Source organism: Neopelma chrysocephalum, unplaced genomic scaffold (genome assembly GCF_003984885.1).
Source record: "Neopelma chrysocephalum unplaced genomic scaffold, ASM398488v2 Primary Assembly neopelma1_138, whole genome shotgun sequence".
Taxonomy (NCBI): domain Eukaryota; kingdom Metazoa; phylum Chordata; class Aves; order Passeriformes; family Pipridae; genus Neopelma; species Neopelma chrysocephalum.
In genome coordinates, this window is record NW_020897800.1 from 6413601 (window position 1) to 6437069 (window position 23469).

General features: G+C 47.3%; 1 protein-coding gene across 3 annotated transcripts in view; it reads right to left on the reverse strand.

Moving 5' to 3' along the window:
* The window catches only part of ARHGAP32 (Rho GTPase activating protein 32), a 251725-nt gene that overhangs the window by 58050 nt on the left and 170206 nt on the right, over positions 1-23469 (reverse strand). For all 3 annotated transcript variants that reach the window (XM_027699266.1, XM_027699267.1, XM_027699269.1), the window contains 5 exons: positions 22937-23074; positions 20420-20512; positions 18780-18902; positions 16461-16538; positions 7939-8020 (listed from right to left, as the gene is read on the reverse strand). In XM_027699266.1, the coding sequence (XP_027555067.1) occupies positions 7939-8020; positions 16461-16538; positions 18780-18902; positions 20420-20512; positions 22937-23074 (514 nt within the window). The remainder of the gene's footprint in view (positions 1-7938; positions 8021-16460; positions 16539-18779; positions 18903-20419; positions 20513-22936; positions 23075-23469) is intronic.

The following is a 23469-nucleotide window of genomic DNA, read 5'->3' on the forward strand; positions in this document are numbered from 1 at the left end:
CTGAGCTGAAATGAGCTGAGTGAGCCCCAAATCTGAGCTGAAATGAGGACAGTGAGCCCCCAAATCCCCAGAAACTGGAGCTGCTGAGGAGGAAGGTGGATGCCTGAAGAGCTGGGCTTGGAGCTGGCTCAGGTGTGACCACAGTGTATCCAGGTTAATTCCCAATTCCAGTCCCATGGCAGGGGGCGGAACGAGATGATCTTTAAGATCCCTCCCAGCTCAGAGAAGTCTGGGATTCTGGGATTGGGTGAACACTCTCAAGAGAGTTTTCACTGTAAAAAGTTAAAAAATGATATAAAAAGGATGTCAGTTTAGGGTGGCAAATGCTAGTGGAAGAATCAGTGATTTTAAAAGCACAGCTTGACCAGGAATGGCCTTTGGGGTGCTTGGGAGACCAAGGACCTCGAGTTTGTTGTCAAGGGCACTTTGTCCCACTCACAAACCCTGTTCCAGCCCTTGCCTCCCTATCCAGAGCTCAGCTCATTTACCTGGGGAAGCCAAGGGCCAAAAAAGAACTTCAGTGTCTAAAAACTTCCTCAGGAACCCAGAAAGGAACTTCCCCCTCCACCAGCAAAGCCTGAACAGGATCCCAGAGCTTCCACACTTCAAAAATACCTGGATGTATGAAATCCTGGATAAATCCCTGGGAGCAGAACCACGCTCTTGGTACACAGGGATGTTATGAACAGCAAGCACAGTGCAGAGCACAGCTCAGGGATGGCAGGATGTGGCTCCTGAGCTCTCAGTGGTGCTCTGGGAGCAGCCCCAGCCAAGTTTCTAATCTCTGTGGCAATTCCATGACTCACAAAGGGCCATGGCTGTCAAAAGGAATTAATTTCCCAGGAAAAACAAGCAGAACCACTAACAGGCCTTGTACCTCTGAGCAGAAATATCAGAGCTCTGCTCTGGTGTCGAAATCTTCCTTCTCACAAACAGCTCTGAGGGGAGGGGGGTGAGCTCTGACCCCTCAGGTTGCATTAAGCAACCAGAAATGTGGCCATGCCTTGTTTTCATGTTAAAAACCTGGAAAAAAAAGCCTGCCTGAAAAAACAGACAGGCTAAAACCCTGCCTAAAAGACAGACAGGCTTAAACTCTGCCTGAAAAAAAAGACAGGCCTAAACCCTGCCTGTGTTACCTGAATTTAACTGCTGTGATCCTTAGCAGGAATTGCATCTTTGAAGGGCTCATGGACTCAAGAACCTCGATTATAGGAGTGGGAAAAAAAATCAGGAAAATCTTTTCTCCATACCCGTGTGTCCAAGGGAAACTTCTTGGATCTTACAAGAATTTGCTATTCTGATTCCTCTCAAACTTTGTGGCAGGTTATTTATTTATCACTGGATATGGCCAGTCATAACAATAAAGTTTTACCTTTATTCTTAAAAAACTCCATCCCAGTTTAAATATTCCCTGGCTCTTGTTGGTTTGGGAATGTGCAGAGGAAGAAGCCTCACTGTCCATGATACATCTGACACTCAAATGCTGTTTTCCCTCCCGGATCCCTCTCCCTTTCTGGCCAGAGGCATCTGATAATCTTGGCACACGCTCAGGAACTTGAGTCCTCACACCAGAAACAAGTTTGCTGCCAAAAAACATTCTTCTCCTGGAGGAAGCATTGGGAATGGGAAGCACATCCCCATTTCCCACGTTACAGGGGTATCAGCACAGTCTCTATGCAACAGGCTGGAGGTGGGGATGTGCTTGGGCAAAAAATATATATGCACATGAATATTATATATGTTACAATATATCTATGTACAGATTTGCATATCCAGTTTTAAGACTCATTTATGGAATCCAAACACCATCCCAGGGGGGCTGATTTGTGGAAATGAGGCCTTTACTGCAAAAACTGATAAATCTCCAGAAGCAGCCCCGGGTTTTATTGACATCAGGCTCTGCTGGGAGGGTCAGAGCAGCACCAGTAGGATCTAAAAAGGACCACGGCAACATAAAGCAGGACTCGGGATAAATAATCCACTTAATAGTTCACTTGGGGCATTGAGAGATCTGAGCACAAACAGCATTCCCTGATCTTCAAAAAGAAAAAGGAATCTTGGCTTCTGAAAACTGTCATGTCTCACAAACACTGAAAGCCACGTTTAAATCCACTCCATCACCCATTTTTACCTTCTCTTTCTTTCACACTGACATTCATATTTAGTTGCTTGGCACTTAAATTCTTTCTTTTTAATCTTTTCAATCTTTTTATGGATTCAAAATGATTCTCTGACCTCCAGAAAAGAGTTAAAATCAGCTTTGCTGTTTCCCTGCTGTATTATTTTAAGTCCAAAGAGCCTTTAAAAAGCTTAGAATAAAGGGTTGTTTGGGTTTCCCTAATATCCTTCAGGGCATCAGTGCTACTGACCTGAATGTACAGAAGAAAAAGAAAGGGGAAAAAAAGGAGACACAGAGAAAATGGGAAAGAATGAAAGAGGGAAAAAGGAGTCAATAAAAACATACAAGGGGGGAAGGAGCTCCAGGATGCTGGACGGGCTCCACGGGCTGGGGAGACTGGGAAGGGATCATTAAACACGGGGAAAAAACCAACAAACCAAAAACAGTTGGTTGAAACACCCCCCAGTAAAAATGGGCTCATTTCATACAAAGCTCAGCTGGGCTATACACGGTACAACCATGGACCCAATCCTTCAAGTTGGTTGGGGTTTTATTCCCTAAACTCTTTGGGAATTCATCAGGATCCAGGAATTCCCACCCAGCATGGCCCAGCTTGAAAAAAACCAAACATTTTGCACGTTTGACCTCTCAGCACAAGGCCCATCCCTGCCCAGGCTTTGCTAGATATTGAATTTTCCTCCACTTCTAATGGTGCTCAAGCAAACAGCTGCTTTTTCTTGCTCTTCATCCAATGCAAAAAGAGGAATAATCATCTCAGAATTTTTCCCTGAGATACCTGAAATTATCTTGAGACATCTCAGAATTTTTCCAGCCCTGCAGGAGCACAGGGAGCAGGATTCCTGCAGGATTGGTGCTGAGCTCTGCCAGGGACCAGGATTCCTGTAGGATTGGTGCTGAGCTCTGCCAGGGACCAGGATTCCTGCAGGATTGGTGCTGAGCTCTGCCAGGGAGCAGGATTCCTGCAGGATTGGTGCTGAGCTCTGCCAAGCACCAGGATTCCTGCAGGATTGGTGCTGAGCTCTGGCAGGGACCAGGATTCCTGCAGGATTGGTGCTGAGCTCTGGCAGCCCTGGAAGCACAGTCTGTGTCTCCTGGCAGCCCTGAGCTCATTCCCCCTGTTTCCCTGCTGGACATGGATGCCTGTCCTGGCTCAATAAATTTGCACTCGATTCAGTTTTAATGAGACAGTTGCATGAACACCAAACAACTGGTTTGTTTACATCAGATTAACAAGGCTGGTACTAATTATGTCCATTTAACTTCCCATATTTTCCTTATAAAAGCACTAATTAAGACATGATGCTCTCATTGGTGTCAAATGGCTGTTCAACCCAGGCAGAATTTAAGTTTTATTTGCACCTTCTTCTTCTTCCTGATTTTTATTAAAATAAAAAACCGATCACAATCTTTTTTATCCTGGTTTTTTATCCTGGTTGTTAATCCACAGCCAGGCTCTGAGGAGCCTGTTTTGATTCCAACAGCTCTAACATAGTGAATGTAACTCAATTTGCATTTTTGCAGTTAAAATGAATTCATTCAGCACTGCCCAGAGTCTGCAGCAGGTCAGGACAGAGCCTGTTGCTGAGCCAGATCTAAATTTCAGTTCTCCTGAAGTTCAGTGGATTATTTGTGCTGGGTGTGCTGACCTGGATAAATCTGTTATTGATGTTTTAAAAAAGAAAATTAGTCATTTATAGCAGCTTGTAATACTGACAGGTCCCCTTTACTGTGTCCTTAGTCCTGCATTGTACGAGTGTCTTTACCTGTTAAACCTAAATTAAATGAGAGGATGAGGAATCTGTAAACTCCTCCATAAAGTTGGCAGAGCTGCTGGGTTATTCATTCTTCGTCCTAAAGGAGCCTGAGGAACTGGTGAGAAGGACCCCTGAAGCTTTAAAAATGCTGATTTTTTGGGGGCAGAGGGCGAAAAAAGTGAAATATTACCTCCTTCTCCCCCATTTCTTCCCTTCAGCTCTGAGAGCCCCAGTGCAAAGTGCAGCTTTATTCTGGGTTTCCCCACTGAAATCAGCTGCTCCCCAGCAAGAACTGTGTCCAGAACCTCCCCCAAACGACCCCCCCAAGGCCCCTGCAGGAAGTTTGGTCCCAGCAAGACGCTGCTTGTTAGGACAAAACAGGAAACAAAGTGAGGGGAGGGTGAGATGGGGGTGAAATGCTGTTAAACTACCAATACCCAGAATTAGGAGAAAGGACAGACTGGGACAGAGCTGAGGATTGCTGCCTGTGCCAAGAGGATGAGTGGGGACAATGTGAACACACAGACAGAAACACACTGTTCCCAAAAAAACACCAAGCAGAGATGGACAGAAGGGAATGGGAAGAGTCAACCCAGCCAGAACCTACAGGCAATGCCCAAACATTCACTTCGAAGGAACAAACAGAGCAGCTATTCCCATTTTTCCTTCTGAGCAGCACAATGAATATTTTAAAGATTCATTTCTCACCAAATATCTAAAATTCAAATGCAACCTTTATCCTGGATCTCTAAAGATCTTCCTAAACGCGAGCTGATTCCATCTATTGTGGCACTGAAAGTCAGCTAAATTGACAGTATCAGCTAGGACATATTAGCTATGGACTCAATATAACAATTTAGGCTGAGAAGTTATCATTGCAGTATTGTATCTGAGTAAAAATAGTGGAACAATTCAGAAAAAAGGAAAGTGCTCAGTAAATGTGGGGTTTGATAAGCCCACAGAACCTTACTGGATCTTTACAGGGGTTTTTACATAAATAGAAAGAATCAGGAAGACAGTTTGCATCCCAACTGGAAAAATAGCATTTTCTTACAGGACTGAACATGAATAAAACAAGGGCACAGGCTCAGCCCAATACAGGGGGGCAAATACCACTCAACAGGTACCTTCCAGCACCTCCTGAATCCAAACTTCATTGTTAAATACATTTCATGGTTGACTCAAGGCAAAACCAATATCCTTTCTTATTATTTTGACTGTTCAGAATTGAATAACATTTTCCTGCATGGTCCATTTTCTCTCCCTTGTCTCAGCCCTGGCTGCACCACCCCTGGTGGAAGCACATCCTTCCACAGGCAGTGAAAACAGTGTTTAAAAGCAGAGTCTGCCCTCAATCCCAACCCTCCTCTCCCATTCCCTGTGTTCCATTCCCATCTGAACTGCATTAGAGCCCACTGCAATATTTCATGGCTCTATTAAAATGCTGTCCCCACCACTTGTGCACATCAAACCCTCTAATTAGAAATAATAATAGAAACCCAGGGCAGGAAGTTCTTCCATCTGCTTTTCATCAGGTTCCTCAGCCCAGCCAGATCCAGGGACAATCAACCAACATGTGTTTGGAAATTCCTTAGTGGCAAAGAGCTTCACTCTGCAGATACAGTGTCCTGGATGCTCTGCACATCATATTTGGATTAAAGAAAATAAAGTTGGCCTGTTATAAGTAGGGCTTATCAAGGCCAGATCTAAAATTTCCCATTAATTCAAGATGAAATAACCCTGCAAATGTCAAGTGAGGACAACAGCTCCAAGTGAGACTTGTAGGGAAGTCTCTGATCCTTGGGAAAAGTCAATCTGGTATTTTAAACAGAGGTAAAGAGGGGAAATAACTGATGGGGATATTTAAGTGTATGAGAAACCCCCTGTGTGTTTAAGCCATGGATTAGAACACACGAAATGCATGGAATATGGGTGAGGGAAGTGCAGTATCCCATGAATATTGGATATTATTATGCCATGGATATTGGAATGGCAATGCCATTCCTGGTGAGGCTCTGGAGGATGCCCTTGGGAAGATCCACCTTCCCATTTGGCAGCAGTGCTCCTGAAGCCACCCAGGGTGCTCCAGCACCTCATTCCTGCCCCGTGTCACCTTCCTGGGCTGTGCTGGCACATGACAGCCCAGGAGCTGGAGCTCCTTCCTCCCCTCCATCCTCTCACCCTCCTGGATTTCACAAGCACTTTCCCTCCAGGCAGAGAATTTCTCGAGTCTCCAGCACCACATCCAACGAGCCTTAACCATGGGAACCTCCTCCCTGACTCCTTCTTGCTCCCACCAGCTTCTGCAGCATTCCAGGAAGAATCTCCAGACTCCTTCTCCCCCACCCAAGAGCTGTTAATTTCCAGGAGGAAAAGCATCAAAAAGGTCCTACCAGGAGTCTGTGTGCAGAGCAGGGGCAGGCCAGGATCACAGAAGGAGCTGCACCATCACTCCAGCATTCCTCACGTCTGGAAGCTCATTAGTGCTCTCCTGAGGAGCCTTTAATTGCACCCCCAGAGAGCCCCAGGGCAGCAGGGCAGCCTCAGGCTGGGCAGCATCTCTCAGCTCAGGACTTTGAACAGGACCTGGGCTCTTGGGGACAACTTTACACCAAACATCTCCCAGGCTGAGGGAGGAGGTTGTTGGAGCCAGAGGGGATCTGTGCATGTGCAGCTCCATCATCTCCCAGCAGGGCAGAGCAGACACTGCTCCCCAGCAGCGCAGAGCAGACACTGCTCCCCAGCAGCTCCAGCTCATCCACTGCCTGAGCCAGGTTTAGAAATAAACCCTTGCTTATGGTTGGATCCACTGGCCTGGCCTGTGGTTATTTTACATTTGAAGTTGCCCCTGCCTGCTCTAGGGTTGGGCCTAAAGTTGCCCTGCCTGGAAGGCAGATCCTGGATCCAGGGAATGCCCAGCTGCTGCAGCCAGGGATCCCTGTGCCACTGACTGCAGCAAATGCATCTGCACATTCCCAGGAATACACAGGCTGGAGGTGCCAGTGGCTGGGAACACCATTGCCCTGAAGTGCCAGCTCTCCAGAGCACACACAGCTCAGGACCACGACTTTCCACCACTGGACCCAAACTCCCAAGCTTTGATCTGACAAAATGCATTTATTTCCCTTAGAAAAAGTCACACTTCTGAATTGCATCTATTTGTCTTCAAATATCAAGTCAGCAATCTTCTAAGATAAGGAACACCACTGAAATAGAGAAGAGGAATGAAAAGAACACCAGTTCAACACCAACTCAACTTGACAGCTGAATAACATTTTAAGAAAGATCTGCAAATTCAAACTGCTTCTCTTGATACAAAAGATATACAGAAATATCTTTATCTATAATAATATATAGATTTAGAAATTTCAGAATTAAACAAAAGCTTCACCTCCAGTAATTTCTGCAGAGATCTCAGGCCAGCACAACTAAGTGTGATCCCTTCCAGTGCATACTGGAAGCATGGGAAGGTTGACAGTAAAATCAGATCCAAAATCTCATTCTCTATTCATTATTCCTTTCCTCAGCAGAGCTTGGGATTAACTTGCCTGTATTTCACACAGAACTGTCCAGAAGGCAGGGGGAAGGAGATGGAGCCACACAGCCAGAGCACAGCAATCAGCATTCCAAGTTCTGTTATATCCAACTTTCTCCATCAATCCTCAAACACAAAGAACCTTCCAGTACCAAGTTAATCTATCCCATCTCAGTCAGCAAAAACATTCTGTTCCTGTATGTTCTGAACAAAAAAAAACCCTGACATGCAACAGTCTCTGCACACCAGAACTGAAATCCCAGTTACAGATTGCTCAAAGTATCTTAAATTCTTTACAAGCTTAAAATCTCTCAAGTCAGGCAGGAGAGGGACGTTGATGTGAGTTTACACAACAAGGGAAAGACATTTAACAGTGGAGAGAAAATGTGGGTGACCAACACAGGGCACATGGCACTGTGGAGGGTGATCAGCACACATGAGATATTGGACATGAACAGCACAAAGACAGCTCCTGTCAGGTCCCTGCAGCCAGAAAGGAGATTTCATACCTGGTTTGGGCACCGAGTTGGTCACGGACTGAGGAACTTTGTCGTTAATGAGTTCAACACACTCACTGGGGAAAAATCCAACCTGTGGGGAAACACAAGCAGGCAGAACATTGGGTGTATGATCTGAACTGTTCAACCAGCAACTGCTAATTAAATATGTCCCCTGAACTCCCCTGGCCTGATGCCCCATGACATTATCCATCATCAAATGACCAGCATGAGAGAAATAACTTCTCAAATTAGTTATCACAGTTATTTAGTATTTATCAAAAAAAGCCAAAAGTTCTACAAACCAAATCATTAGTCCTGTAAAATATGATTTTATAAGTTTGGTTTCTCAGCTTGTACATAGGACAGAGATATTCAACTTGCAACAAGTGTCTACACCCCCTTAGATCTCGAGTGGAACTCAGAGACAGAGAGGCTTTAGCTGGGTTTGCTGGAGGTCTCTGACAGAAATTTAATGAGAGAACAAGATGTGTCAGCTCTCAGCATCACCTCAGTTATCTCTACTCAAACCTCACTGACACCTGACCTTTTTCACTGCCAAAACACAACACTCACAAGCACTTTAACATTTTATCCCCTTAGAAAACTGAAATCAAATATGGACCAATGTATTTGCATTGTGTGGTCCCATTACAGAAAAAAAGGAACTTTCTTATTTGCTAGGTCAGGAGAAGGCACTCTGAAGACACAAAGCTCTGCTGTGTCCTTGCCTCACTGCCTGACCTGCTGAGTGTGGGTAACAAGGGAAGTGTTCAAATGGAGCACATTTAAAAACTTGCTAAAGAAGTTCAGTGAGGGTTTAGTGCAATTGAATTCAATTCAATCCTAGAACTGAGAACAAGTTTAATAAAATATACATGGAGTGAAATGAGTTCTGTTTGTAGGAATCCAGTGATCTGAGTGGAAATAAAATATTTAGAGGAGAGCAGGATGCAGCAAAGAAATCTCTACCACGAGCCAGGACTCCTGGTGTGCTCTTGGATCTGCTTTGGATCATGGACAGTGCAACTCTTGTGCCTCAGTTTCCCCCAGTGAAGGAGAAGGGAGAACAGTGCCACCCATCCATATCCATTACTGGCAACTGGGAAAACAGCTCCAACGCCCCCCTGCAAACTGCTGAACCCTCTGAACTAGCTGTGGATCTGCTCAGCAAACTGGAACACACAGAATATTGCAGAATTGCCCTTAGGAAACATCTGAAGATGCTTCAAAAGCCAGGCCCCACCCTGGGGAAAAAAAAATCTGCCAACCTTTGAGTGCAGCTTCTCCTGTGACAGGAGGAACCTGAGTGCCCAGGGCACAGCAAGGTCCTGGCACCGACTCACTGGAAATGGGACTTTGCAGAGTTCCTGCCCTGTCCTTTAACAAGCAGCTCATGCCCTACTCTCGAGTACAGGAACTGCTTTTTGGGAGAAAGATATGGAAATCCCAGGGTGGGATTCCTGGGGAGTCCTGTGCAGGGCCAGGAGTTGGACCCAATGATCCTGATGGTCCCTTCCAACTCTACATATTCCACCATTCTGTGATTTCTCCCTGAATCCCCTCTAAGGCAGAAATGCTGCACAATGTCTCTAAACCAGAGCGGGGTGAAAGGGTATGGGAAGGATCCTGGTGTTGGAATGGGATGTGCCTGCAGACATTCCCAGGCCACCCCTGGGTTGCTGTATCTGGGGAGCAGTGGCATTATCTCCCTTTCTCTGGTTAAGGATCCAGGCTGAGCTGTCACCAGAGAGGAGTTTTCCACTTCTCAGCATTTCTGTTTCACAGCATCTTCCTCCTTACTCCCATCCCAGGTGAAAGTCAGACCAGAGCAAAGCTTTGGAAACCTTTACCCTTGGTTTCATATTTCCAGACCTATTTCCCTGTCACATCCCACCTCCTCCCCCAGCACAGCTCCTGTGCTGTGGCACAGAACTCCAGCACCACCCCCTCCCCAGGCACCTCATCCAAGGCAGGGGCAGGATGGGACAGCTGGAAGCACCAAGTCACTGCAGGCAGCCACAGTTTGGTCCAAAGCCACAGGAACATGTGGCAAAGAGCCAGTGGATGGGCCTCGATGCTGCCAGTCATGTACCCACATCCATGAAATCCACTGGAGGCACAAGGCAGTCAGCACCAGGCCTGGCACACAGTTCCTCCTCTATTTATTCATCTTACACAACTCCCTTTTGTCTCTGAGGAAAAAAAATTCATCTCCTTCCTATGCCAAGTTGATTTTCCCCCATAAACCTCCCAGCAATTCAGTGGCAGTGTCATGTGTGGGGTGTCCTGGTAAACATTCCAGACTGGAACTATTCCAGATTCCCTAAGGGAAGCAGCAGTTAATAGTACCAGCAGATAACTGCCCTTCCCACACCCCCAAATCCAGCAGGGCAGAGTTTTAACCAAGTACAGGACAAACTGTCACCCATCACACTTCATGTTACACACTTGGAATGTGCTTGTTGGGAAGACTCTGGGAGCTCAGGAACAGCCCCTGGAACAGCAGCACTGGGCCAGCAGGTCTCCCTGCCCTCAGCTCTGGCTCCTGGGACTGGCCTGGGCATCACATTTCTGCCCAAGTGACTCTCAGAGCCCATCCCAAACCCTACACAAGGTGTGGCTGCACCCACTCCCTCAGCTGGGTGTGCCAGCTTTGCCAGGAGATGGTATCCTGGAATTATATGCCATAGTGCTGATTTTTGGGCAGTTTATAGGTAGCAATAGGACAAGAAAACCAGCATAAACAAGGCCCTTCCTCAGGCAGCTCAGGGATCCTGCTCTGCTGGGAGCTGTTGAGGAACAGGCTGAGTGGGACAGACACAGAAGCGCTGGGATTTAAACAAAATATTCAGGGCTTTAAATCACAGAATCATAAAACGGTTTTGTTGGAAGGGACCTTAAAGCTCCTCCAGTGCCACCCCCTGCCATGGGCAGGGACACCTTCCACCAGCCCAGGTTGCTCCAAGCCCCATCCAACCTGGCCTTGGACACTTCCAGGGATCCAGGGGCAGTCACAGCTTCTCTGGGCAACCTGTGCCAGGGCCTCCCCATCCTCCCAGGGAAGGATTTCTTCTGTATATCTAAGCTAAATTTCCCCTCTGTCAGTTTGAACCCATCCTCCCTCCTCCTGTCACTACAGTTCCTGGAAAACATTCCCTCTCCAGCTCCCCTGGAGCCCATTGAGACACTTGGAAGGTGCTCTGAGTTCTCCACACAACCTTTTCTTCTCCAGGCTGAACATCCCCAACTTCAATCCTGAGAGTCTCTGTTGGACATTTCCCATGCAAGAGATACATGAGACAACTTTTAAATTAGGAAAAATACACACATCCAGGGAAAGTCTCAGCCCACCACACAAACGATCATCTGGGAGGCTCCACAGCTGAAGGGATGAACTTTCTTTCCATTTCCAATGCTCTGAGAACTTTTATAATTGACCACAATGTTTGGGCCTGATGTGTAAAGAAACCTGAAGCACTGGGCCCCCAACCTTCCATTAATCATCTAAGTGTGGATGTAAATCCAACCCCAGATCCCACACTGCAATCAAAACTCATTTCCTTTGACTGTTAACATAATATTCCTCCTGTTTCTGGATGGACTATCCAATACACTGAACAGGAATTCAGAAATGAAAGACCCTGCATGGTTATGTCACTGCTCCTAGACAGCTCAGAACCCAAATCAAACATTATACCTGCTCTCAATGTAGCACTTTTGCCATGTTCACACTAATAATGACAATGGATTTTTAGGGAAAAAGAATTTTCACATGTGTTAGTGTTGACAAGCTCCCTGGTGTTACCTCACTGCTCACAGTCCAATGAATTACATTTTCTGACTTATTTATTCCAACTTATATCTCAAGATCCCCCAGAGATCATCACCGGGGTCACAACCCACAGCTTGTGCCTCATTCCCACCCAATTAAAAGATGCTTTTCCTCCCATGGAAAGTTTTCCATGATTTTGTATAAATAAATGAGTTTAGTCCAAGAGTTAATCTCAACAGATGTAGCAAGGCACCACTAGAGCTTGAGCCAGGATTAAAGGATTTGGCAACGTCCGAAAATTAATAGCCAGAGGAGTACAAATTTAGATAAATACAAGGTCATCTAAAGGTTAAAAGAATCACAACACACCTTAACCAGAGGGGGAAGGCACAGGCTGGGGGTGCAAACAGTTCTGCAATTGCTAATACAGATTTATTTTTCACTTTCATGCCAGTGGCTGCTAAAACTGGAAGTTACACGAGGCTTTAAGGGGAAAAGCCAGGAATAATTTTCCAGTATAACAATAATTTAACAGTAATAATTTTCAGCGTGTGAGGAGGGAATTTAAGTAAGTGAGAAAGCAGCAGCAATATAAATGGCAAACCAAACATTGTTTGAGATATTTTGGTTGTGGGGTTTTTTTTTGTTTTGACAAAATGTAAAGTGTGGTTTAAATTTCAGTCAAAGTTTCCTCTTCTCCTTTTAAATAATGAAAGCCAAGCAAAACTTAATAGGGTTAGGTTTTACCCTTAACTTTTTATCAGCTGTTTGGCCTTCCTGAGCAGAATCTTCACTGCTTTGTTTGCCAAGTGACTCCACAGAGAGCAGGACAAACCCCCCTCATCCCAAAGCAGCCCCTGCCAAGGTTCTGCCACTTCAGGGACAGCAGTGACAGGAGGAATGGGAGCCCTGGTTAAAGAGAGATGAACACCTTGGCCAAAAAACTCTTCCAAATTCTTTCCTTCACAAACAAATAAAATCTGTGTGGGGTGAGAGCTGCCAATGATCCATTCCTGCCTGGTGTGCAACCTGTACTTTGGGAAACCAGTGCTGGAGAGGGACTTGGGACAAGGCCTGGAGTGGCAGGACAAGGGGGAATGGCTTCCCACTGCCAGAGGGAAGGGTTAGGTGGGATATGGGGAAGAAACCCTTCCCTGGGAGGGTGGGGAGGCCCTGGCACAGGTTGCCCAGAGAAGCTGTGGCTGCCCCTGGATCCCTGGAAGTGTCCAAAGCCAGGTTGGACGGGGCTTGGAGCAACCTGGGACAGTGGGAGGGTGTCAGAACTAGACAATCCTAGGTCCCTTCCAAGCCAAGCATTCTGGATTCTGTGGAAGCAGAGCCCTGCAGCCCCACAGCCCCTCAAGCTCCTGCAATCCTGATTAAAAGCAGCCCAGTCCTCCTCCAGTTGCACACACTGGTTTTGTCACCTCACAGGTTGCTGTGGGGCAGCTCTGCCCCTCATGAAACCATTCCCAAAAACCAGAATGACTCAGAACATCCACAGGCACTTGTGCATCAAACAAGGGCCTGTCCCTGATGATTCAGCTAACACGGAGTCACTGATGGAAAAGACAAAGCAAGAAGCAAAGGCAGAGGAGAACAAAGAAGGCTGGAAGGCTGTTAATGTGGAGGTGGCTGTAATTTAGGGAACAATCTTACAAAGAAAGCAGTGACTCACACTCAGAGCATCTGAAGAGAAAAAAGGCTTGAGGAAAAATGTCTTTAAAATCATTTTGCTTTAACCAGAGAAGATGATACGAAGCCTGGTGGGTTGTTTTGCACAGGATTAAGTGTTGCAGTGCAGTCGTGAGCTCAGGCAGGGGAGAAAGGCACTGTACCATGGAAATCTATGGACAACAGGAATGGTGAGTCATTCCCAAGGGACAGCTGTGCCTGGCAGGAACACACTGACCCCCCTAGGGATCCACTGCAGCTCACACAGGCTGTCACACCTGCCTTCCACTGACCTGCCTCCAGCCCCTCCCCACAGCCCTCCTGTTCTCATCCCCTGCCCAGGACTGACTGTGCTCCTGCCCGGGCAGGCACAACCCACAGCTGCTCCAAATGCACAAAACCAGGGGAGTCCTTTCAAGTCAAGACATGATTTTTTTCCCCTGTTCAGTGAAACAGGATTTTTTATCCTCTTCTTGCTCTCCTCCTATCAAGACATGATTGATGATGGAAGCTGTGGTGGGTTTGATAAAACACTGCTCCTTCCCTAGCACAGAGCAAAAACCTGAGAAATAACATGAACAAATTGTCCAAATATTTGGTGTCAGGACTTTGTCCTTTTATCTGCCCTCAGAATCACAATTATCTGGCAGGACAGGCTTTGGTGATTTATTAGATCAATTCAAATGACTGGCTCAACAGATTGCTATCACTTTTACAGTGTTCCTAAACAGGAACAGAACTGTTTGCCTGTCATAAAGTACTTACACCAAGTACTATAACAACACTCTTTCCCTCCACACTCTTCATCCAGGGCACTTCTGCACTGCTACATCTCTAGGTCTGGTGTAGCAACACCAGATATGAATTTCCTTTCTCTGAACTCTCTTCTCACTGTTATTGAGGTCAAAGAGCTCCATTAGCTCAGGAAATGTACCTTTTATGGACACTCACAGCTTATGGGTCTTAAACATGACACAGGTTAAAACCCCTCTGTGTCTTTGTACGGAGTCAGAATCTGCATCTCTGGGGAGCTGATGGTGCTTCCTGGCCAGGAAAAGCTGGGAACTGCATTTCAGGGAAATGGCCAAACCCTGGCAGTTCCCAGGGAAGATGCCCCTGTGCAGGGGAGCTCCTGTGTGTGAAGGGATGGCTTTAATCAGCACTCACTGAGCTGCTCTGCTCCAGCAGGAGCAGGAACATGACAATGGGCTGTTCCCCCACCAGCAACTCCTTCCAACACAACTCCACTGTCTGCATTTGGGAAACACCCCGAGAGCCACAAACCCAGAGCTGCATCTGCACAGAGTGTGAGGCTCAGGGTGACCTGATCCCACTGGCACAGACTTCTGCTTGGAATTAAGGACACAAGATTATTACACACCTAATTTTCTGTTAAGCCAGAATATGGTGCTCTATTTCTGCAGCTGTTCAGGTCTGTGGTGTCAGGAGCCTGACTGTGCATGGACACAGAAATCCTTTGCAGGCAGTCTCATCAATGTGGTTTTGTGCTGGAAAGCACAGTGGGATGTGAGCTGGGAGGCACAAGGCAGTGACACACTGCAGAAGAGCTGCCTTGCTTTTTGTGTCTTTAATCACCAGTGATACTCTTCAGCCCTAGTCCCAGTTGCAGCCAGGCTGACAGCAGGCAGGGAGCTCACACTGAATAATGGAATTATCACCAACCCTGGTAATCCATCAGTGTGTGCAGTGTCCACACTCATGCCCAGATCACAAAGTAGCTTTATTTTGCTTTACTGATTCACTTGGAAGTTAAATGTGGCAAGGCCTGATCATTCCAAGCAGTACTAAAGCACTTAATTAATATTTGGGGGTTGGAACTGCTGATCTCCAAGGTCCCTTCCAACCCAAGCCATTCTATGATTCTATTTAATAGTACAGCAAATAAAGCTTTAAGGCTTCTAAAATTAGAACAAAAGTCCAGCAAAGCCATAACACAGTTCAAAACCAGAAGTTTGTTCAAGCAATATCAATGTGTTAACTCTAGAGACAAATCTAATTTCAGAGCAGGTATCACATGTCCATGCTCTTCTGATTGTACAAATGAGATGTTATCTGAACTCCCACATCTGATCCAAAGCCAACAAAAGCTCTGGCTGGGCAGGCAGCAATGGGATCATTTAACTGCCACTGCATCCAGCTGGGATTTGTAGTGTTTGGAGATCCAACTGCTCCCCGACAGCCGGGCCACAGGCTGGACCTGGCACAGAAAGATCTGCCAGGGAAAAGCTGAGGAACCTTGAGAAGACTTTCCATGCCAAAATACACAAGTGTCTGGTCAATTCTGACCCTCTCCAGAGCAAACTCATAATTCCACCCCCTCACAGACAGCAGCTGCTGGACGAAAATCCCTCTGCCTGAAAGGAGCTGAAACACGAGACATGGCAGGAGTCACACCCCCCAACCTGCAGCAGCTTTGGGGTTTGCTTTGTTAACAGAGACTTTTTTATCTTTTACATTTCCCAGTGAGAAAATCCAAGCTAGGGAATAAAACTCTTTGGAAGGACAGAGCCATTTGGACACAGAAGTTTTGGTACCTAATTCCCAGGTATGTTTAGGACCTTTTGAAAATTCAGTGTAAATCTCTCTGCTGGAAGATTTACAGAGCCCAGCAATCTTTAAACCACCCAGCAAACACAGACATGAGAGCACAGCTTGGATGGGTGGCTTGTCCAAGGCAGTGGCACTGTTTTGTCAACTGGAGTTCTCTGAATCCTCGACGTTCTGCCTGAGCTGGTTTTAGCTCCTGGAAGGAACAGGGTGATGTGAACAACAGTGTCAGCTGCCTTGGAGGGGGACAGCACAGCTTCCACAAACATCAGGCCAGCTGTCCATCACAGGGCCATGGCCAGCCCTACTTCCCATGGCAGGCAGGGAGCAAACTTCCCATGGAGTCCCTGGGTGTCTCCAGCCCATGCCCAGGGAGAAGGGAAGTGCCCTGACACCAAAGAGGACACCCTGCTCACCCCACAGTCAATCCTGTGCAGGCACAGCAGCTCCAGGAACAAACGGCTGAATTTCCCGCCTTTATTTAAGTTTTATCATCATCTCTGGTGCTTGTGCCTACCTGAAATCCATGTTTTCCTCTCCACCACGAGGTCAGCTCCTTTGGTGGCATATCAATGACAGACACGATGTCTCCCACCTGCACAAGATCGACAACATCAATCACAGCCTGCCATGAGCACAACCCCAAAAGCTACAGTCCCCAGCACAGCAAGAAACTGTAAACTGCACATCTGCCTTTGCAAAGCCAAACTGTGAGGAGGAAGAGTTACTGGATTCTCCAGCTGTTCCTAAGGAAAGGGGCCTTGAGAGCAGCAGGATCTCTGCCCAGGGGTGCAGGAGTGTTCTGATTAAACTATAGGGATGGTGTCAAACACTTTGGAAAATACTCTCAAGTAGCTGAACTAATTTTTACTCCATGCCCTATCCATGAGTGTGTGGGCACTGACATGTGTCTTCCTGTTTCCTCTCACAGCAAAAAGTCCAGAGCTGCCTTTGTAGCTCCCAAACTGCCCCAGATGTGCTGGTCTGGGTTGGGAGGGGAGCAGAGGAGAGGTGGTGTCACAGCAACAGGATGGAAATGGCCAAGGAGACCAAACAGGTTTTCTGCAGCTTTGCTCACTCCCATAAAAATGTAATCCCACAATGGTTCCAAAGGCAATCAGTGTCATCAATACTGCACTGGGCTTGGTTTGAGTGGGGGCTCTATTACAGATAATGACAAGGGGCAGAATGTAAATAAGTCCTGCAGGCAGGGAGAGCAAAATCTGGGACCAGTAATGCCCAACTTTCACCAGATGTTTGACACTGATGGGTCTCAGTGTGTTTTACAGAAAAGACAACACATCCCCAGTTTTCAGCCAGGGATAACAGAGACACAGGGAAGTGATTTCCTCAAGGGAATGGTGGACCAAGAGCAAAGCAAGTCTCCACTAAGGAAGCTGCTGTCACCACACGAGCAGAGACATTGGGTGGGTTCCTCAGTCCTGGGCAGCAAATCCCATCAGCTACTTGTGCAACTGCCCACTGAAAATTAAGAATATCCTAAACATGAAAGGGATGATTTGGGTTAGGGAACAGGACAGAGCACTGTAAAACAGCTGCTCCTGTTCCATGTCTGTCCTGCCAAGGTTTCTCTCTGCACACACTCGGGAAGCCACACGTGCCTCAGTTTCCCTGCTCACACACTATTCCTCATAACCTGGGCTGCATTCCAGCTGCATTCCAGCCTCCTGGCACAGAGCAGGATTTACAGCAGGGAGTGCCAGCTCAGTGCCCTCATCAGCACTGAGCCCCTGGCAAACAGCCTGGCTCCTGTTCTCCATGGATCCTGTGCTCCATGGATCCTGTGCTCCTGTGCTCCATGGCTCCTGTGCTCCATGGCTCCTGTGCTCCATGGCTCCTGTGCTCCATGGACCCTCACTGGGGGTGCTGTGCCCACCCGTCTCTCTGATCCGTGCAGTTCTTTGCTCTGCACTAGTAACTGCCTCCATTTGGAACATGAACAAACCCTGGCAGCACCAGACTATCACTATTATTCTTCCTTCCTGTGCTGCACACGAGAATGTGCTCACAAAACTCCTCTGGGCTCTGTTTTCCTTTACACTGATGGCAGAGCACTGTGCACACTCCAGTGACAGGACCATTGCTCAGAGCAGTCCCAGTGTGAACTGCTGCTGTTTGGGCCAAACAGGCAAGTGCCTGAGAGCCAAAAGCTTCCACAGTCTGACCCTCCAGATCTTGGATGGGGTTTGGAGCAACCCGGTCTATTGGAAGGTGTCCCTGCCCATGGCAGGGGCTTGGAAGTAAATGATCTTTAAGGTCCCTTCCAACCCAAACCATTCTGGGATTCAATGATTCATGTGGGATTTTCACACCAGTTGTAGACCATCACCCGCCCTTCAAGTGCCAAATCCTTTGCCAGTCTGGTTCTTTACTTTTCATGGCAGCAGACACTCTTAAAAATGGTTTTAGACACGGACTTGCTGAGAGGAACAGAGGTTGTGTAACCTGGGCAGTGAGTAATTAAACTTGTGTCCACACACACACATGGACAGTGCCCCTGAAGAGACACAACACAACACATGGACTCTCCAGGGGCTGCTCCTGCTCAGGGACCAGCCCAGGGGACTTGGCAGGAGCTGTTTAACCAGAAGATACTAATGCCAAGTAAAGCTATATTTTAGAGATGACTGAACATCTGCCTGTCTCCAACTCACTGCAGATCGAATATTTAACTCAATCTTCTAAGCTTCACCTCACAAAACATTCCGAAAGCGTCGGGATATATTCACGACGGGCACAAAAACACAGACACACACACACAAACACATTACACTCATCTCTGTGTGACAACAAGGAATAAAAGTGCTTTATTTACCTCAAAGGACAGTTCATCTGCTGCTTGAGCAATATATCTCTTAATAACATGGGCAGCAGCAATAGCAGGAACGTTAATGGACGATTCCTCGTGGACTAGCAGGTGGTTCCCCTTGTTATCAATCTGCAAGAGAGAGAGACTGTGAGGCAGCTGAGGACAAGGGAGGAGGGGTTTTATTGGTGCTCAGACACAGCAGAGGCTTCAAGCTGATGCAGAGAGACAGCCCAGCTCGGGGCCCCAGCAGAGAGCTGGGAGTGAGGGCACAGCACAGCCAGCACAGCTCTCAGGGGCTGCACAAGGTCGCGTGGCTCCAGCCACCGAGCAGAAAAACGCTGCCCTGTGCAGCTCTGTGCACAAGCAGGAACACCCAGCCAGGGTTTGCACCTCCCTTCAGCACCAAATCAGGTTGTTTTTCCTCAAGTACTTCAAACAGTGCTACAAAAATTCTCTACAGAGTGGAATTAATGCTCAAGAAGAGGCTCTGAGGGAGGAAATGCTGTCAAACCAAAAACTAGTGTTGCTTTCAATTTTCTCCCACCCTTTTATTTCTCTTTTTAAAGAAAACATGCCGCTCCCGCTCTTCACTGCAGGAATCCAAATTCCCAGATTTTTGTGCTTGTGTCAAATTCTGTAGGATCCTCAGTCAGTTCTGCAATAATTCTGTGTTCTGTACTACACAGGCAACAGCTTTGCTGTGATCTCCAGGTCCACTGGGTTGCTGTAGATCCCCCAGTTTCACTTCTCTCTATAACTTCCTCCCTTTGCTCAGCAGCTTTCCAAGACTTTCTCCTCCCAAAGGATCTCAGGGTGAGGAGGAGGATATCAATGGGGGAAAACTGCAGGAAAACACACTTAATCCTTATCCTAACCATTTAAAAATTAATGGCAACAGTCTAATTATAGCTGCTGCTATTCCTGGTGTGCAGGAATGGGAAGCCACACGTCTGTCCCCAGGCTGAGCAGGGTCCCAGTGTTCCTCCCTTCCCAGTGAGGGCTATTGTTCCCATGGCATTAGCCCAGAAAACTGCAGCTGCAGCTCCCCCCATGCAAACAGTGTCCCTGTGGGCACAAGGGGGGCTCTGTCAGGGCTGGCACCCACAGGGCACAGAGCACCCACAGGGCACAGATCACCCACTGGGGCACAGAGCACCCACTGGGGCTGCAGCTCCCACAGGGAGAAATCATTAAAGAAGAAAGAGGGCAGGCAAACAGCACAACAGAGACAGCTCAAATGGCTCGAGAAATGCGCCACACTTGCAGGAGTGCCTTGCCAAAAAGGAGGTAACAATGTGAGGCACTGGGAGATTGAGCCCTGCACTGGGAGTTCCCAGCAGCCCATTGCCCCAGTCTGTGCCTCACTGGAGCTGCCACCTCAGTAGTTGTGATTAGCAGCACAACAATACGGTTTGGGGTGACAAAATCCAAGAAGGAGGGGGGGAAAAACTCTATATTCTTAATATTGGACCTGATTCCATGTGTTCTCTGCCTTCTGTGGCCACCCACACCTTACACACCTGGTAATGGGGGAATAAAGCTTTCAGGATGGAATTTCAGTGGCACCAATAGGGGAGGGTTATTAATCTGGAAGAGAGCAGGTTTGTGGTGAGGAAAGGAAGAACAACCTGAGCTTTGTACTGTACCTCCATCCACGTGAGGGCAGGCCCACAGTTGATCTTGTTGCCTGCGATGGCTGAGAGCCGGGCCAGGTAAGCCATGAGCATCTGGGTGACCAGCTGGGACAGGGACAAACACACACACAGTGCTTCTGTTAGTACAGCACAGTCTGGACAGACTTCTTCACACTTGGAGAGACCATAAATTAGCCACTGCCATAGAAATAAATCCCCCTGTGCCAGGAAATGCATCTCTGCCATGTGAAGCCACACGCGGGGCTGTAACGATCACACAAAAAAGCTGGAAAGCAGCAGCTCACTGTGAAGGTAATAATGTTATTTTCATAAGATATTTAGATTTTTGTGATTTCCCTTGTCAAGATACTTCAAATCTAAAGCTTTTTTCTCCTCAGAGATTTCACACCCATGTTATGGCCACCAAACACACCTGAGAACCACCTGGTGAAACAAAACCCTTCCACCCTCCTGCAAACCCTCAAGAATGTGGCAACTCAGACTGACCCCCTGGGCAAAGAGTAATATTTCAAACAGTAGAAGAGGCGTTTAAAAATACACTTAGCAATGTCCCCTCTGTAACAGTAAACTTGTTTTTATTAAAGAGAAACTCGTGAGGTCTCTCCAAAGGCTCACAGTGACAGTGTTATAAAGCACTATTGTAGCCCAGAGTCTGTAGGACTGTTTAAAACATTGTTCTCCTCAAACATCTGCTCAAATGTGGCCAGTTTAAAATGAAAAATACGTGATGAGACACCCCACAGCTGCAGAGTTACATTTCACAGAGCAACAGAGCTGTTCAACATCTTTACAGCTCCTGTGCTTACACACAGAATGCAGATTTTTGGGCTCGTGCTCTAAATTATATTACATGAGTTGTACAAATAAAGATATAAGAGATAGGAATGCCTAAAACACAATTAAAAATAAACCCAGGAATTCATTATCCTGGATGGGGCTGCTTCTGCTGAATTTAAGAGACTAGAAACTTTAAATTTTTTCCAGACAGAGGCTGTGTGAAGCCAAAGCAATAAGAAATGTGTCTCTCTTCTGAGCAATGGGGCTGCAGGATCAGCTCCCTGTATCCAACAGCAAACACCCCAAGGAATTCCAGGGGGTACTGGTCTCAGCCCCTGTGCGTGGCTCCAAAGCAATCCCTGCTCAGCACTGAAGGAACACAGATCCTGATTTATAGTTCCTGGATAGATTATTCTTTGAGTGCTTGGATTGAATTTCCCTCATTTCCCTTTCCCTGCACTGCCTCCCCCTCCATGTGCTCTGAAGGGACACAGCCAAGATGCACCTGCTACTTTCCAGGAGATTATTTTGGCCATGAACACACCCTTCCATGACCAACAGGCAAGAAGCCGAAGGAATTCCAGCTCATCATATTCCAGGGGAAGACATTAAGTCAAGAAATGAAAACTCCTCTTATCCATGCAGGAAAACCAGCTTTTTAAAAATAATGCACTGATGCAAATGCTCTTAGAAAGCAGCTTTAGGAATATTCAGTTGAAAATGCAAGTCTAGCACTCCAAGTGGGATTGCTCCTGCAGTGCTGCAGCCTGGGACAGCAGGATTTCCTAGGAATGCTGACAAAGTTTCCAAAGACAGAACTGGGATCTAAGGTACCAACAGCTGCTTTCTTGACACTCTGAACAACCATTCAGACTTAGCAGCTTTACCAATTCGTATGAACTTGCAGGATATTTCCCTTCAGGTCACTGAAATCAGGGGTAAAAATCACTGACCTTATTCCCGGGAGTCAGTTTTCAAATCTAACCTGGGCTGCATTAAAAGGACTCTGCACTCGTAGTTGGCTACTACATGGAATCATGGAATTGCCAAGGCTGGAAAAGACCTCCAAGATCTTCAAGTCCAACCATCAACCAGCACCACCAGCACAGTCTGGGGTGAGGAGGTTCTTTTTTACTCTACCTTTAACCTCTGCCAGACAAACTGAGATAAATCACAGGATCCCTATAATCTTAACCCTAAAATCCCCTATATTTCCCAAATATCTTGGTGCAGCTTGATGCCATTAGTCGAAAATATCTCCAACCCATCTCACTGTGGGTGACTATAGGGGACTGTAGGTGACTGTGGATGACTGTAGGTGACTGTGGGTGACTGTAGGTGACTGTGGGTGACTATAGGGGAGTGGAGGTGACTGGAGGGGGCTGTGGGTGACTGTGGGTGATGATAAGTGCCTGTAGGTGACTGGAGGGGGCTGTGGGTGACTGTGGGTGATGGTAAGTGCCTGTAGGTGACTGTGGGTGACTGTGGGTGACTGTGGGTGACTGTGGGTGACTGGAGGTGACTGGAGGTGATTTTGGGTGACTGGAGGTGACTGTGAGTGACTGGAGGTGACTGTAGGTGATTTTGGGTGACTGGAGGTGACCATAGCGGACTGTAGGTGGCTGGAGGTGACCATAGGGGACTGTGGGTGGCTGGAGGTGACTGTGAGTGACTCTGGGTGACTGGAGGTGCCCTGCCAGTGCTGCAGATGTTTCCAGAGGTGTGATTTACCTCGGGGCTGTCCCTCAGGGCATCGGAGCGGGGCAGCTCTGCCAGCTGGGAGAAGCGCCGGTCGTAGATGCACAGGTGGAGGTGTTTGTCCAGCACCCTGAAATCCTCATAACTCCTCTTCACAATCCAGCTCCTCCCCTGCACAGACACAAGAGAGTCACACTTTTACAAACACATCACCAGTTTGGGTTAGAAAAGGAAAACTTGTGCAGAAGCAGCACTTTCCTCTCAAAACATCTGAAAGCCATGGAAGTGCCTGAGTAGTATTTTCATGTTTGAATTTGCAGGCAGCCACCCATGCTCAAAACATGGGAGAGTTCCTGTTTGAAGTGTTTACCCATGGCCTGGAGGTGGCCAGGCATCGATCTCCTGGTCTGGTTTTGTTTAATGGAGTGTTTCAGGGGTAGGAGAGTCAGGGAGGAGAGGAGAGGGAGAGGGAGAGGGAGAGAGAGAGGGAGGGGGAGGAGGAGGAGGAGGAGGAGGAGGAGGAGAAGGAGAAGGAGAAGGAGAAGGAGAAGGAGAAGGAGAAGGAG